Below are 15996 nucleotides of genomic sequence, written 5' to 3'. Positions count from 1 at the left end.
TGCAATATTTATAAATAAAAAACAAAACTAAATCAACAAGCCTCACAGGCAACCAAAACATGTTCCAAAACATGTAACCCTTATTTAGATTATCAGCGTCAACACTTGACTTTTGCAAAATCTTATCCCAATGTGGAATAACTTTAACGAAGATAGAAAATATTGTATTTTAACTTTAACTAATATTATACTATTGCTGTACTTCCAGTATTAATTCTTATGTAAATAAATATATTCTACATTATCATTATAATATCACTCATCCTTCTGTGTATATATGTTATTGTATACACAATAATATACATATATATATACATACCTAAGTACACACATACATACACATGTACATAATATGCACACATATACACATGCATACATACACCTACACATATACTGTACATATACATACTTACATCCTCACATACCTGCAAACCTACGTTATTTAGATTTAGATTAATATTTGATTAAGGATCCCCATTAGCTGGTGCCATAGCAACCAGCTAGTCTTCCTGGGGTCCACAAAGAAAAAGAAACATACAGAATTATACAATTGCAAATACAAAGTGATTACATGATTTAACTCAATGCACAATGACAAGTTCGATACTAGATAAAATCACATTAAAGAAAAGAAAACTATTAAATAATACAGAATGCAAAAAGAACAAACAAACAACAAAAACTTTACAATGTTAAGTAGACTTTAAGATTCTTTTTAAAAGTTAATTTGTTGTATATGCAGCATAGGTTATTGTTTGTTACAAACGCTCGTCAACAGTTCAACTTACTGAAAATAACAACAACTTAAATGTAACGCGTCCAATTTTCCAAAATAATATGTATAACGTTGTATATTATATTGTAAACTGAGGGCAAATAATTATACAAATATTTGCATTAAAGGAACTTTAGGTGGAATGACGTACATGTGGAAGAACAACCTAACCGAGACACAACATGGAAATGGGAACTGTTTTTCTTTTGTTCGGTCAAAAGGTCAAAGTATCAGTTGTTCATGAGTGAAGCTGAGGCCAGTTTGACTCATTTGCCTAAAGTCACTTCTCTGCAATCTGCTGCAGCTCGGTGTTTCCCAACCCCAGTCCCCCAGGACCCCGGCCCCCCTGTACCACGGCCCTGCAGGGTTTAGATGTGTCCCCGTCGTCCACAGACTTCTCCAGACCCCGATGAGCTGCTGATGATAAGCCATAGTTAGTATCAGGTGTGTTGAAGCATGCAGGACGGGGACGCCTCAGGGCGGAGAGGCCTCAGGGCAGGGACGCTTACGGATGGGGACGCCCCAGGATGGGGACACCTCCAGACAGGTGCCTCCCAGGACTGGGACGCCTCCGGACTGGGACGCCCCAGGATGGGAGCGCCTCAGGACAGGGAGTCCCCTCAGGGCAGGAAAGCCCCAGGGTGGGGGACGCCTCCGAACTGGGAGGCCCCAGGTTGGGGACGCCCCAGGGCAGGGACGCTTACGGACGGGGAAGCCTCAGGACAGGGACACCCCAGGACAGGGATGCTCCAGGACCAGGGTGGGGAAACCCTCCTGTAGCTTGTACAGCTGGTGCATTAACCAGAGCCTAATGTTCACATGGATTTCACGTCTCAACACCTGCGATGCACAACACCAGTAAGGAGAAATCCTTACACCACAAGAGATCCACAGTCCTCACCAGGTCCTGGAACTCGGTGTCCAGTCAAAGTCCAGGTCTGATTGAAATCCTGCAGCAGGACCTCCAGAGAGCTGACCGTAGACAAATACCTGCAAACCACAATGCAGTGAAACAGCTAGCTGAAGGATGAATGGACTGTAGTTATAAATATTATGTTCTCTGTTAAACACTGTTTCTTACCCCAAACAGTGTTTTCATGCAGGATGCGTCAGGCGTGTCGAGTTCAGGTCTGACCTGAGGACACTTGGGCAGCGTCTCTTAACGTGGGACCGTCCCACCTCCTCATCCACAGCCTCCTCAAAGGAAGTGTTTACTATGAAGTGATATATTGATAATGTCGTAGCCTACAGAAAAAAAGATAATTAGGGCCCGAGCACTTACAGTGCGAAGGCCCTATTGTATCTATAGGAATTTTCCTTCTTTATTCTTTCTTCTGACGAAATGAGGGCCTTTTTGCCCCCCTAAATGTGCCCCAAAAGTCACCAAATTTTGCACGCAAGCCTGGCCTGGCAAAAAACTTTGTGCCTCGAGCCCCACAATACGGTTTAACGTACATGCACGAAAATCGGTACACACCTGTATCATGTCGCAACTCAAAGAAAAGTCTCGAAATGCCGAAACCGAACAGGAAGTCGGCCATTTTGAATTAATCGTGTAATCTTGGCGCAATTTATGCCATTTCTTCAGCCGCTTCTTCGCCCGAACCGTAACATGCACCCAGGTGTGTTATACATCAAAATGTGCGTCGCGATCCTGCGACGATGCGCATTACTTTTCTCAGTCGAAAGCGTTACCGTGGCGACGCTAGACGACAAAAAGCGCGCCCACCCTTCATCTGAATGGTCAAAATGTGATAGTTCCTACTTTCTGCCATAACCTTTGAATGGTTTGACATAAAGAGTCGTGGGTGGTGTCATTGGACTCGGTTTTGAGTCCTTGAACAAAATTGGTGCAAATTAGCCCCGCCCCTTCTTCTGATTGGTCGATATTTTATAATCCCTATTTTCTGCCATAACTTTTGAATGGTTTGATATAAAGAGTCGTGGCTGGTTTCATCCACTAAATGTCCAGACCTGAAGAATCTACATGCAAGTCATACAAGCTTCCACTGCAGCCTGAACGTGCACAAGGGTGAGAGGGCCCGTTCATCGCTGCTTGCAGCTTTAATTTCCAATTATTACTGCTACAGGTGATTCTTCACACATCTGAAACATGCGTGTGTTAGTTTTCTCACACCTCCTCAACATTGTTGCTTATTCCTTAAAAAATACATCATCGACAGAGAGACAGCTTTGACACATTTGGGGAATTAAATCTTTAAAAAAACAGGATAGTGTTGCAAAGCGGTTACGTGCTGTCAGTACATTTATGTGGCCAGGAACTCTGGTAAAGTAATACGTTACCACATCACTGTGTTCATGGGTGATGCAATACTCAGTATGGGCTTTGCTCTGCTCACATGGAGCAAACTCAGGAAGTAATCCAGGCCTGAACTGGAGAAATACTTCTGTAACTCAACACTGAAGGTGTAATGTAAAGGATGATAAACCGTTTTCATTGTTTTTCTTCAATATAATGTTTTAAGGGGGGGAAAGAAAATAAAGACACGTCACAAAACCCCTTTGGAAACTGAAAGAAATGACATAGATCTCACCGACGTCTGGTTTTATTTTCTTTGTCGGGGTCTGTTTCTTCTTTTTAATGATCATTAAAATGGCCCAGGTAATCCAGCTTTTAACAGCTTTTGGACACTCTCCTCTACGCGGCTGTCTCTTCAAAAAGGAAAATAATTGATGGCTGATGCAGGAAGCAGAGCTATTTCAGTTATTTATTTATTTTTCAAAGTGTGTAAGGTAATTAAAAAAGATCAGGTCTGGAAGATCAAAAGGACTTTCCCAGAAGACCTTTGGAGGATTTCAGGTGATGCTGCTCTGTTTGTTTTGAAGACAGAGATGCAGATGAGTGTTTGAACCTCTTCAAAAACTTGTGTTGTTGGGTGATGGAGAAAAAGTGGACTCAGTTTGTCCTGTTTTGGAAAGATTTTGTGGAGGAAAAATGCTGCAGCGTTTCATGAAAAGACCTCCTTGTCAATGACAGGTGACCTAATAATAAACTGTCAGTGAAGAAACGGTGCATTTATGATAGAGAACAATTAAGAATAGCAGAGTTTAGTTTATCCTGAGTATTTATAGCTACAAAACATTTAAAATAAGCACTGAGGATGACAGTATGAGACACGAGCTATAACCATCCTCTTTAGGGAAGCAGAACAAAAGTCACATCTAGTCACTAATGGCCAGAATTTCAGGTCATTGAAAAAGCTCAACGGGAACCAGAATCTGCACCACCTTGTGGCAACAACAGGGACGGTCTCGGAAACAGGAAGCATTATCTCTGCACAGCATTTCCCCTCTAAAGAACATCTAACAAGAACACACACTTGTTTTTAAAATGTGTGTGTGTGTGTGTGTGTGTGTGTGTGTGTGTGTGTGTGTGTGTGTGTTTGGGATTGAGAGAGATAGAGAGAGAGAAAGTATGGGAGAGCAAACATTTAGTGTTTATTTAGTGGCAGTAAACCAGTGTGTTCGATCGGAGTTTAGGAATAAAAACCAATATTATTCTTAGTCAACATTTACGTCACTGGAACCAAACAGAGACTTTGATCCCCCTGTTGCGCAGCCGCAGTCCCGCCCGGCTCCGGCAGGGGGCGGTGGTGAGACGTGTGTGTGTTTTTATTATTACTCTTGAACACAATTTATAAACAAGAACACACATTTATACAAACTACTAGTGGAGGAAATACAATACAAGATAAGAAAATAGAACCTACTGTATTTTGGAAGGTATCATGAACAAGAGACATACACATAAACAATAAGGTAAACATAAGTAAAATGAATAACAAAAACAGTAAGGCATTTAAAGGCAGATAGCATCGACATTTCAGAAAGAGATTAAAATAAAACATACTTTGATATATCAGCTAATATTTTTTTTGCAGAGTTATTTGACTTAATTTTTTTTTATAGAGACAAAAAAAACGTTTGAAATCATTTAAAAAAACATTGGAAAGAGGGCTTCATTTTTCTCCACTTACAACAGTGTATATGATATTTAGCCAGTAGAAGAATTACATTAACCAAGAGAGACACTGATTTGTGAATTGTATCTATGTAAAAAATAATATAAGCGATTTCTCATTTTGGGATGTCGTTCATTTTTAAAGATAGCCAATTTCTAATTTCACGCCAAAAAGTGTGTGAGACAGGACACAATAGAAACATGTGATCAAGTGATTCTTCAGATTCATTACAAAAAGCACAGGGGTCAACTTCAAATTTAAATCTTTGTCTCAAAAATTCAGCGGTTGGATAAATGTTATTGATCAAATTTAAAATGAGTTTCCTTGACTTCAGGGGGAATGGGCCATTTGATATAGTTTGAGTGGCTTTTTCCAGTGTAGACAACCTTAAAGACTGTGAAGTGTCAGAATATAACCCTCTGTGATTATAGTCATTAAATGATCTCGACTTAAAGACAGCACTTATAAACTTGTTATTACATTTCTTATCCAATAAATGGATAAAATTAACTCTGTCCGGAAGAATGCTCAGCAGAGGTTTTACTTCCTGCATCAGCTCAGGAAGTTCAACCTGCCGCAGCAGCTGCTGATCACCTTTTACTCTGCCATCATACAGTCTGTTCTCTGCACTTCCATCACTGTCTGGGTTGGATCGGCCACCAAACTAGACAGGCACAGACTGCAGCGGACAATCAGGTCTGCAGAGAGGATAGTTGGGACTAACCTCCCATCTATTCAGGACCTGTACCGGTCCAGGACTAGGAAACGGGCAGGTTGAATCTCTGCCGACCCCTCACACCCAGGACCAGGACCAGGACCAGGACCAGACCCCTCACACCCAGGACACAGCCTGTTCCAACTCCTCCCCTCTGGACGGCGCTACAGAGCTCTGTACGCTAAAACCTCCAGACTCAGAGACAGTTTCTTTCCCCAAGCTGTTGCTCTGATCAACTCTCATCACTCATAGTCTCAGAGAATCAATCACCGTGCAATATGCTGTAACAACGCACCTCCCAATAATAATCTAATCATATCTACCTCATTCTGCTGCACCTCTCACTTTTTAAAAATTGTATATGTTATTAAGAGCTATCCTTACCATGTCTACCTCATACTACCGCACCTTTCACTTTTTTAATTGTATATATGTTAATAAGTGCCACATTTGTTTATTTACTGTACATTTGTTTATTTACTGTTTGCTACTTTTTAAATCTGGGTACAGTGAGCAAAATAACCGGAGTCAAATTCCTTGTCGGGCAATGTTCAAACTTGGCCAATAAAGCTGATTCTGATTCTTCTGATTCTGATGTGTATGTATGTGTGTGCTGCAGTCCCGCCGCGGTCCGGCAGGGGGCGGTGGTGACACGTGTGTGCGCAGCTGCAGCAGACCAGGAAAGACCGAAGAAGAAAGGCGGCAGCGAGGATCCGCAAGGAGGCTGCTGTGTGCTCGGCATGGACGGCAGGTACGAGCATCCCGGGGCCGCGCACCCTCCCCCGTATGAGCCCTACCCCCCCCGGCCCGCCTGGCCCGGGCCCCCCCCGTTCGGACCCGGGGCGGGTTTCGGGGCCCCCGGCTTTCCCCCCCCACCGTTCGGGTTCGACCCCTCGGTCCCGCCGCCCCCCTTCGCCTGCCCCCCCCACCTGCACGCCGCGGCCCCGCTGCCTCCATCTGGCCCCGCGCATGCGCACAGCAGCGCTGGAGGCGGGGCCTCGTTTCAGAGGGTCCCCCAGGACTTCAGCCCCGCGCATGCGCAAGGCAGCGCCCGGTACGACCGTGACCGGGGGCCGGAGCGACATGGAGGAGCCGCCCCTGACGAGAGCGCTCTGCAGCGGGGACGGGACCGGCAGTGGCTGCAGGGGTTCCTGGAGCACCGGGTGAGGAGATACTGACCAGACACGAAACCACAGAGTATATGAATTAATACTTTATTACAGACTCAAAAGGTTCCATATAAAATACATAAACATACATAAAAATGACAGGTCACACATTCAAATAGCCTACATGCAAACATCTGTTCCAATGTTTCCATAGTCCAGATGTGTACCTTGTACACACATGTGTGCCTTGTACCAGGTACATCTGTACCAGATGTGTACTCCGTTTGATGTTAGTGAGTGCAGTGCAGTTATTAGACAATTTTCTGACTCATGGAGTTGACACATAAATGTAAACATAAAATTCCTCAGCAGAGCATGGAAGGTGGGGACATAACAATTAACAAATCAAGTGCTTGCACTTGTCCATCTTCGAAAATTAAGGAGGATCCTGAACGCATCATTATATGCCACCTGCAACTTCTTTAGCTTGGCGGTGGTACAATTACACCAAAGGTGAGCTGTGTAAAGAGTATACATCGTCATGCTTGGAGATTGTGGACAATATTGGACAATATTTTTTGTTCTGGGGGGTATTTAAAGTGGCTACTGGATATGATCACTGCAGAAATGTGCAAATTAAAGAGGTGGTTTGACAGAAATAAATTATCATTAAACTTAAAGGGGACCTATTATGACATCTAATGCCTATTTTAAACAGGCCTTGAATGTCTTAAAAAAAAGCTTTTGATTGTTTTTGTTAAATAAATTAGAAATTCAGCCTCTGAGCCATGTCTTTATCTTCCCATTCTCTAACCTCATTATCTATGAGGGATTCTGAGTGGGCGGGGCTATGATAATGAGGCTCTGTGCTGATTGGCTGCCTGAATGACGCGAAACACCGCTACAAAAAAATGGAGGAAGCTCCGGCCGGCGGAGTTAGTTTGGGCGTCGTTTCACGCATCAGAGGCCAACCTATGTAAATCACATTTTGGTTACGTAACGAAAGGGACCTTTCCTTTCCTCCTTCTCTGAGTTGGCAGGCTGAGGGGAGACCACTTTATATATGTTAAAGCAAGAAAAAAAAAACAGTTTTTCATAATAGGTCCCCTTTAATTACTGAGAAGAGAGAAGGGGTAGGATTAAATAAGCACATGCTTCTTTCTGCTCCTTTTTGGACATGGTAACATTTTTTTATTTATTTTTTTGTTGTTTAGACTATTTTGACTTGTGTGTTGTTTTCATGTTTTCTCATGTTCGGAGTAAAGCTTACATTCACATTCCTGCAGGGCGTGGGGTCCCGGCAGCGGGCCAACCCCCCAACGGAGCCCACGGACCCCCCCACGGACCTCCCCGCCCTCAGGGACGCCCTGCACGGCGCCGCGCAGCTCGTGACCCGGCTGGAGGAGCTCTGTCTCACCCTGAAGGGCGACCTGGAGGACGGGAGCGCGTGGCCGGGCTCGTACTCGCTGGCCGTGAGCGTCAGGGCGCAGCTGCAGCAGCGGCTGGACGTGCTGACGGACCCCGCGTGTCTCCCGCAGCTGCGGGCCCGGCTGGCCCGCGCCGCCCGCAGCAGGAGCCGGCGCCGCAGGGCCCGCAAGGAGCTGCGGTTGGAGCAGGAGCTGGCGGAGCAGCGCAGGGCGGAGAAGGAGGCCGCCATCGAGGGGTGGAGGCTGAAGCAGGTGCAGCAGGTGGAGGAGAGGAAGAAGGAGCTGGAGCTGAAGCGGACGGCGGACGCAGTTCTCTGCGAGGTCAGGAGGAAGCAGGCGGACGTGAAGAGGATGCAGGACGTCCTCCGGTCCCTGGAGAAGCTGCGCAAGCTGAGGAAGGAGGCGGCGTCCCGCAAAGGTGGGAGCTTTCTCTCACCCGACACCTCAGTCAACACCTGACCCAACACCCAACTCCTCAATCAACACCGAACACCCCAATCAACACCCAACACCTCACTCAACACCCGACTCCTCAATCAACACCCAACACCTCAATGAACACCCAACGACTCAATCAACACCTCAATCAACACCCAACTCCTCAATCAACACCGAACACCCCAATCAACACCCAACACCTCAATGAACACCCAACACCTCAATGAACACCCAACACCTCAATGAACACCCAACACCTCAATGAACACCCAACACCTCAATGAACACCCAACACCCCAATCAACACCCAACACCTCACCCAACACCCAACTCCTCAATCAACACCCAACACCTCACCCAACACCCAACTCCTCAATCAACACCCAACACCTCACCCAACACCCAACTCCCCAATCAACACCCAACACCCCAATCAACACCCAACACCCCAATCAACACCCAACACCTCACCCAACACCCAACACCCAACTCCTCAATCAACACCCAACTCCTCAATCAACACCCAACACCTCAATCAACACCCAACACCTCACCCAACACCCAACACCTCAATCAACACCTCAATCAACACCCAACACCTCAATCAACACCCAACACCTCAATCAACACCCAACACCTCAATCAACACCCAACACCTCACCCAACACCCAACACCTCAATCAACACCTCAATCAACACCTCACTCAACACCCAACGACTCAATCAACACCCAACACCTCAATCAACACCCAACACCTCAATCAACACCCAACACCTCAATCAACACCCAACACCTCAATCAACACCCAACACCTCAATCAACACCCAACACCTCACCCAACACCCAACACCTCAATCAACACCTCAATCAACACCCAACACCTCAATCAACACCCAACACCTCACCCAACACCCAACACTTCACCCAACACCCAACACCTCAATCAACACCCCAATCAACACCCAACACCTCAATCAACACCCAAGACCTCAATCAACACCTCAATCAACACCCAACACCTCAATCAACACCCAACACCTCAATCAACACCCAACACCTCAATCAACACCCAACACCTCAATCAACACCCAACACCTCAATCAACACCCAACACCTCACCCAACACCCAACACCTCAATCAACACCTCAATCAACACCTCAATCAACACCCAACACCTCAATCAACACCCAACACCTCACCCAACACCCAACACCTCAATCAACACCTCAATCAACACCCAACACCTCAATCAACACCTCACCCAACACCCAACACCTCAATCAACACCTCAATCAACACCCAACACCTCAATCAACACCCAACACCTCAATCAACACCCAACACCTCACCCAACACCCAACACCTCAATCAACACCCAACACCTCAATCAACACCCAACACCTCAATCAACACCCAACACCTCACCCAACACCCATAACCTCAATCAACACCCAACACCTCAATCAATACCCAACACCTCAATCAATACCCAACACCTCAATCAATACCCAACACCTCAATCAATACCCAACACCTCAATCAATACCCAACACCTCAATCAATACCCAACACCTCAATCAACACCCAACACCCCAATCAACACCCAACACCTCACCCAACACCTCACCCAACACCCAACACCTCACCCAGCACCTCAATCAACACCTCAATCAACACCTCAATCAACACCTCAATCAACACCCAACACCTCAATCAACACCCAACACCTCAATCAACACCCAACACCCAGTCTGAAGAACTTGAGGAGATCTCACATGTCCTGGCGGCCAGGTAGAAGCCTGTTTCTAACCTGTGTGTGTCTCCGTGTGTGTGTCCCAGGCATCGTCACCGAGCAGCAGTGTGACGAGCAGTTCAGCGGCGGGCTGGAGCGGCTGAGGTCGGTGATCAAGAGCCGGACGGCGGTGTACTCGGCGGAGGAGAAGGCTCTCATGGTGATGCTGGAGGGCGAGCAGGAGGAGGAGAGGAGGAGGGAGCGGGAGAAGCGGGTGAAGAAGGAGAGGGAGCGGGAGCTGCAGAGGAGACGCAGGGTGACCAGCATGCTGTTTGGGGGTAAGTGTGCCCTGTGAGGACAGGTCTATGAGGACCAGGCTCTGGACCGGCCCGTTCACCTGCCTCTGTGTTTGTGTGCAGAGGAGCTTCCTGCCGACAGAGCCCTGCAGCCCTTCATCGATTACTACAGCCAGGCAGAGCACTCCCTGCAGGCCCTCATACGCGTCAGGTAGGTCCACACACCTGCAGGCTGGAGGGTCGTCAGTGGAGACCACAGTTCCACTTGATGAGTACCGATACGATACTTCTACCACAAAATAACTAGGCTAAAAATGCAATGAATTGGAAGACAGGTTTTATTTGCAATAGATAAATTCAATAAAAATAAATAAAATGAGTAGAATAACTATTTTTAACAAAAAATAATAATAATTTTTGTGTAAATAAGAAAATTTAATAAAATATCAAACATATAACATATCAATGAACCATCATATCGCGGCTCGAGTGCGTTGAGAAGACGGTGAAATCCTTCGTCTTCTCCAGCGGACAGTGGCTGCTCATCCAGCGCTATATATAGTAGTAGTAGTAGTAGTATATAACGTGTTGGAGCCTCTGTGGGTCGTCTCTTGCCGTTGTCTGTCTCTTTTGCAGAACCTGAGCTAATGTTGCTGTTGTTCTTGCAGTAGCATTAGCACACTCTGTATACTCAGATTTATGAAGTTTATCCAGTTGCTGGTATTGCTGGTAACGGCATTGCCAGTCTCACTCTTCTCATCACCATGCTGACTGCAGCTAAACATCTCCCCCTAGAGTCACTAATCAGTAACTACAACAACAATGAAGTGGTATCCGTGCGTGGTATTGGAGAATTTTTACGAGTAAATGAGAGCAGTATCGGATACCAACACTGGTATCGGTATCGGGGCATCCCTAGATGTTTGCTTGGGTTTTTTCTCCCCACAGTGTTTCCTCATGTCCCACTGAAGAATGTTTGATGGTAAATGTACAGTAATGTGATAATAACTCAAGAGCTACACAGGTGCTGCAGGTTCATCGGTTACATGTAGTGTTGTTGTTGTCAGCCTGCTTCAATTTTAGTTTTAGTCTAGTCTTTGGGTCAAACTATCATTTTAGTTTTTATTAGTTTTAGTCACGTTCATTCTCCTTTTAGTCGTGTCAAGTTTCAGTTGACTTAAAATCTGAGCATTTTAGTCTTAATTTAGTCAGAATTGTCCAGGACCATTTTAGTCAAAGATTGTATTTAGCCAAACCCATTTTACAATTCAAACAAGGTTATCTTATTATTATATTATTGTTACCTTATAGACTCAATAATACATTCATCCCAGATACAGAAGACTCTAATTTCAGTTTACAACGTCTTTTTCTTTTTTCGAAGACACATTGGGTTTTCTTTTCCACGTCTATGTAGGAAAGTGTTTCCAAAGATGGTTCTTCTTCTTCTCCAGCCCCGGAAAAGACACATTTTAGCAGTTTTTATTCTGTAATCTACATTTTAGTCTCATTTTTATTCCTCTACGATATTGAATTATATATTTAATTATCGTTATCATCACATGACCAGAATTTTAGTTGCGTCTCGTCTCATTTTCCTCAGGTGATAAAGGTTTGTTGACGACGATATTTTAGTTTTAGTCACGTTCATTCTCCTTTTAGTCGTGTCAAGTTTCAGTCTTCAAGTTTCTTATTTTAGTCCGAATTGTCCAGGACCATTTTAGTCTCGTTTTAGTCAAAGATTGTATTTATCCAAACTCATTTTACAATTCAAACAATGTTATCTTATTATTATATTATTGTTACCTTATAGACTCAAGAATACATTCATTCCAGATACAGAAGACTCTAATTTGAGTTTACAACATATTTATTTCTCCGCATTTCTCCCCGTCTTTTTCTTTTTCAACGACACATTGGGTTTTCTTTTCCACGTCTATGTAGGAAAGTTTATCCAAAGATGGTTCTTCTTCTTCTTCTCCAGCCCCAGAGCTGATCCCTGCGTTTCTCTATGTAACTTAGTTTTTAATTGACGTGAACCTAGAGCTCTGTGTTAACGGCATCAACGAAAATGAAGACACATTTTAGCAGTTTTTATTTTGTAATCTATATTTTAGTCTCGTTTTTATTCCTCTACAATATTGCATTATGTATTTATCGTTATCGCCACATGACCATCATTTTCGTTGCGTCTCGTCTCGTTTTCCTCAGGTGATAAAGGTTCCTTGTTGACGATAATTAGTCATTCATTTTTAGTTAACGAAAGCAACTTTAGTTCCATGTCTGTGATGAAAAGCTCGTGTTCCTCCTGGTCCTGAAGGTCCTGTGTTGGCTCTGGTCCAGCCGTTCCGAGGCCATTAGAGCGCAGCATCTTTACAGAGGGCACGGCCTCATCACGTACGGGGCTCATTGTTATGTTCAACACACCCAGTGTGTGATGATGTGAGCCGTGTGAGCTGGGGGCGTTAGCCAGCTTCAAATGAGCCGTCAGCAGATGGAGGCGCGGCGGCCATAAAGGGACGGGCTTAATCGGCAACTATCGGGCAGGCTGCGCTGTTTAAACGGTTCCCAGCAGGTGCTCGGGAGGCTTAGCGTCTGCCAGGAAGATATCCCCGATACCGACCCCCCCACCACCAATCAGAGCCGCTCATACGAGCCGGGAGGGGAGCTAAAACCGGAACCGTGTGACATCTCCTGCTTGTCCTCATTACAGCAGCATTGTGAGTCAGCTGGAGGCGGTTCACGGCCGTTTTGAGGACGTCCTGCTAATAACGAATTACTCCAGTTCAACCCCGGACGACTTGTTTGGCATCATTACGAGACAAGATGTTCCTGATTTTGAGGGGAATTACAAAGGGCAGTTATGGGAGAGTATTTAATGTGTGAGTTTGAGGACGGATGCTGGTCAAACATGACTGTGAGGTGTAAACCAGGACGAGGCAGCCTGCTGGTCTGAGGAGCAGAGATGACGGGTCTGTGTTTAGAACCAGGAAGTGACTCGTCACCCTGGTCCTTGTGTCACGAGTCTGTAGGTCTGCTCTGGCGTTATGGATAAAGTTGCTTTTGTCAACGGAAATTATGACTAAATATCTTCGTCAACCTGAGGAAAACGAGACAAGACGCAACAAAAATGTTGGTCATGTGACGATAACGATAATTAAATATATAATGCAATATTGTATACGAATAAAAACAAGACTAAAATGTAGATTACAGAATAAAAACTGCTAAAATGTGTCTTAATTTTCGTTGGACGAGACGAAATGTTCTAACAAAGATCCTTAATATATATATATATATATATATATATATATATATATATATATATATATATATATATATATATACGCATACATACAAGACTGTCTCAGAAAATTAGAATATTGTGATAAAGTTCTTCCTGATATTTGAGTTTTCTTAAGCTGTAAGCCATGATCAGCAATATTAAAATAATAAAAGGCTTGCAATATTTCAGTTGATTTGTAATGAATCCAGAATGTATGACATTTTTGTTTTTTTAATTGCATTACGGAAATTAAAGAACTTTATTCAATTCAAAATCAAACTTTATCACAATATTCTAATTTTCTGAGACAGTCCTGTGTATATATATCTTCTCTGGGGCTGGAGAAGAAGAAGATCCATCTTTCATACACTTTCCTACATAGACGTGGAAAAGAAAACACAATATGTCGTTGAAAAAGAGAAAGACGGGGAGAAATGCGGAAAAATAAATGTTGTAAACTCAAATTAGAGTCTTCTGTATCTGGAATGAATGTATTCTTGAATCTATAAGGTAACAATAACATTATAATAAGATAACCTTGTTTGAATTGTAAAATGGGTTTGGCTAAATACAATCTTTGACTAAAACCAGACTAAAATGGACAATTCTGACTAAAATGAGACTAAAATGCTCAGACCTTTAGTCGACTGAAACTTGACACGACTAAAAGGAGAATGAACGTGACTAAAACTAATAAAAACTAAAATGATAGCTGGACCCAAAGACTAGACTGAAACTAAAATGGAAACAGGCTGACAGAAACATCACTAGTTCTGGATCAGTAGCTGATCATCGGGGTTGAGGGTCATGCTGGGTAACGATCAGAGGAAGAAGAGAAGCTTGACTTGAGCAGCAGAGCCTGAGCGGTGAACTGGACCCCAGCAATGCATCGTGGGAGTTTTCTGCTGTTTTTAAAGAGTCTCCCGGATGTAACTGCAGTCCTCTTCTTTCAGGAGTGAGTGGGACGCCTTCCTGGTGGCAGCAGACAACCCCGACGGATCCTCTGTTCCCGAGACCTGGGTCCTGCCGGAGGCCCCGTCGGACCGGGCCTGGGCCTCGGCCCTGGAGGACACGGACGCCCCCGGACTCTGACGACGGGGACGGGGGGGATGGGGCAGGAGACAGCCGGCACCGGAGCTCTGCTACTGAAACACCGCCGTCGTGGCCAAAAGCTCCGCCTCCGTCTCCCGGGGTTGCAATGGAAAGTTTGACACTAAACTCAAAACTTTTTATTCAAATTGCCGAGAAAATGTCAAATTGTACGAGGAAATGATTCGAGTGAGAAGCAGTGAAATAAGTCAAGATGTGATCTCTGACATTTGGTGTCTTTTCCATTTGAGATGCCGTCGCTGTCAGAGTGAGACGACACACACACACACACACACACACACACACTCACTCTACTAGCCCAGTTTAATGTCTTAAATTAATCCGCTTCCTTTTTTATTTTACTTGAGAAGATTGTATTTTAATGGGAAATGTTCATTTTTCTCAGTTTTTCTGTAAATAGGAAGAAAATAAAAGTAAAACTGAATGAAAATACGTTTCTGTTATCAACCAGTTTCTAGATCTTTGCAGGTTTTTCTATGTAAAGCAGCAAGATTGCTCTGGTTTGAGGCAAAGCTGCAGGAATAAGGTTCAAACAGGAAACTCCAACCGTTATGACGCCAAAGCTCAGCTTTAATATGTTGGGAGGTGTAAATGCAGCGTTGCTGCAGCGGCGGGTTGATACAGCTGAAGTCAGGTCTGTTATCGCAGCGATCCGAGGAGGCTGCAGGAGACGTGCTGCAGACGGGGAAGAATTTGGGTTCAGGACTATTTTCTGGTGGTTTTACCAGCCTCCTTTTCCAGTCTCTGTCTAACATAACGTGTCGAGTCCGTTCTCTAAATAAGTTTGTTGTGCTGGTCCTGGTCCAGGTTTCTTCCTCCTAAAGGGGAGTTTTTCCTTGCTACTGTTTGGCTTAAGGTTTTCCTCCCACTAGGGGAGTTTTTACCTGCCATTGACTACGTTTACATGCAGTCAAAATTCGGGTTACGGTCAATATTCTGGTTACTGAAACATTCGGAATATTCCGTTTCCATGCGTGAACAAACATGGTTTTCCTTGTATACATGGTAATTACAATTTGGGATATCTGGATCAAACCAGCGACGCGTGGAGAACATCATGACGCAATCTCTGTCATTTCCGCTTCTCCCTTCTGTATCCAAATTCAAAACAAATGCTGCTTCG

The 15996-nt window shown here is 44.5% G+C and overlaps 1 protein-coding gene across 1 annotated transcript; it reads left to right on the top strand.

The window, feature by feature from the left end:
* Positions 1-6164: 6164 nt before the first annotated feature.
* Positions 6165-15272, top strand: pdcd7 (programmed cell death 7). Its single transcript, XM_061708600.1, has 5 exons — positions 6165-6636; positions 7869-8427; positions 10289-10519; positions 10601-10688; positions 14717-15272. Exons 1-5 carry the CDS (start codon positions 6214-6216, stop codon positions 14853-14855), a joined length of 1440 nt encoding a protein of 479 aa, XP_061564584.1. The 5' UTR covers positions 6165-6213; the 3' UTR covers positions 14856-15272.
* The last annotated feature ends 724 nt before the right edge of the window (positions 15273-15996 follow it).

The sequence above is a fragment of the Cololabis saira genome, chromosome 2 (genome assembly GCF_033807715.1).
Source record: "Cololabis saira isolate AMF1-May2022 chromosome 2, fColSai1.1, whole genome shotgun sequence".
Taxonomy (NCBI): domain Eukaryota; kingdom Metazoa; phylum Chordata; class Actinopteri; order Beloniformes; family Belonidae; genus Cololabis; species Cololabis saira.
The sequence above is the reverse complement of the archived record's forward strand: the minus strand, read 5'-3'. Positions and strand labels throughout refer to the sequence as shown.

Bases quoted from the DNA above. Each gene is read 5' to 3' on its own strand.
- pdcd7 (XM_061708600.1), top strand. From the start codon at position 6,214: ATGGACGGCAGGTACGAGCATCCCGGGGCCGCGCACCCTCCCCCGTAT. The intron at 8,428-10,288 runs GTGGGAGCTTTC...TGTGTGTCCCAG, and splicing joins GGAGGCGGCGTCCCGCAAAG to GCATCGTCACCGAGCAGCAG. The intron at 10,689-14,716 runs GTAGGTCCACAC...CTCTTCTTTCAG, and splicing joins CAGGCCCTCATACGCGTCAG to GAGTGAGTGGGACGCCTTCC.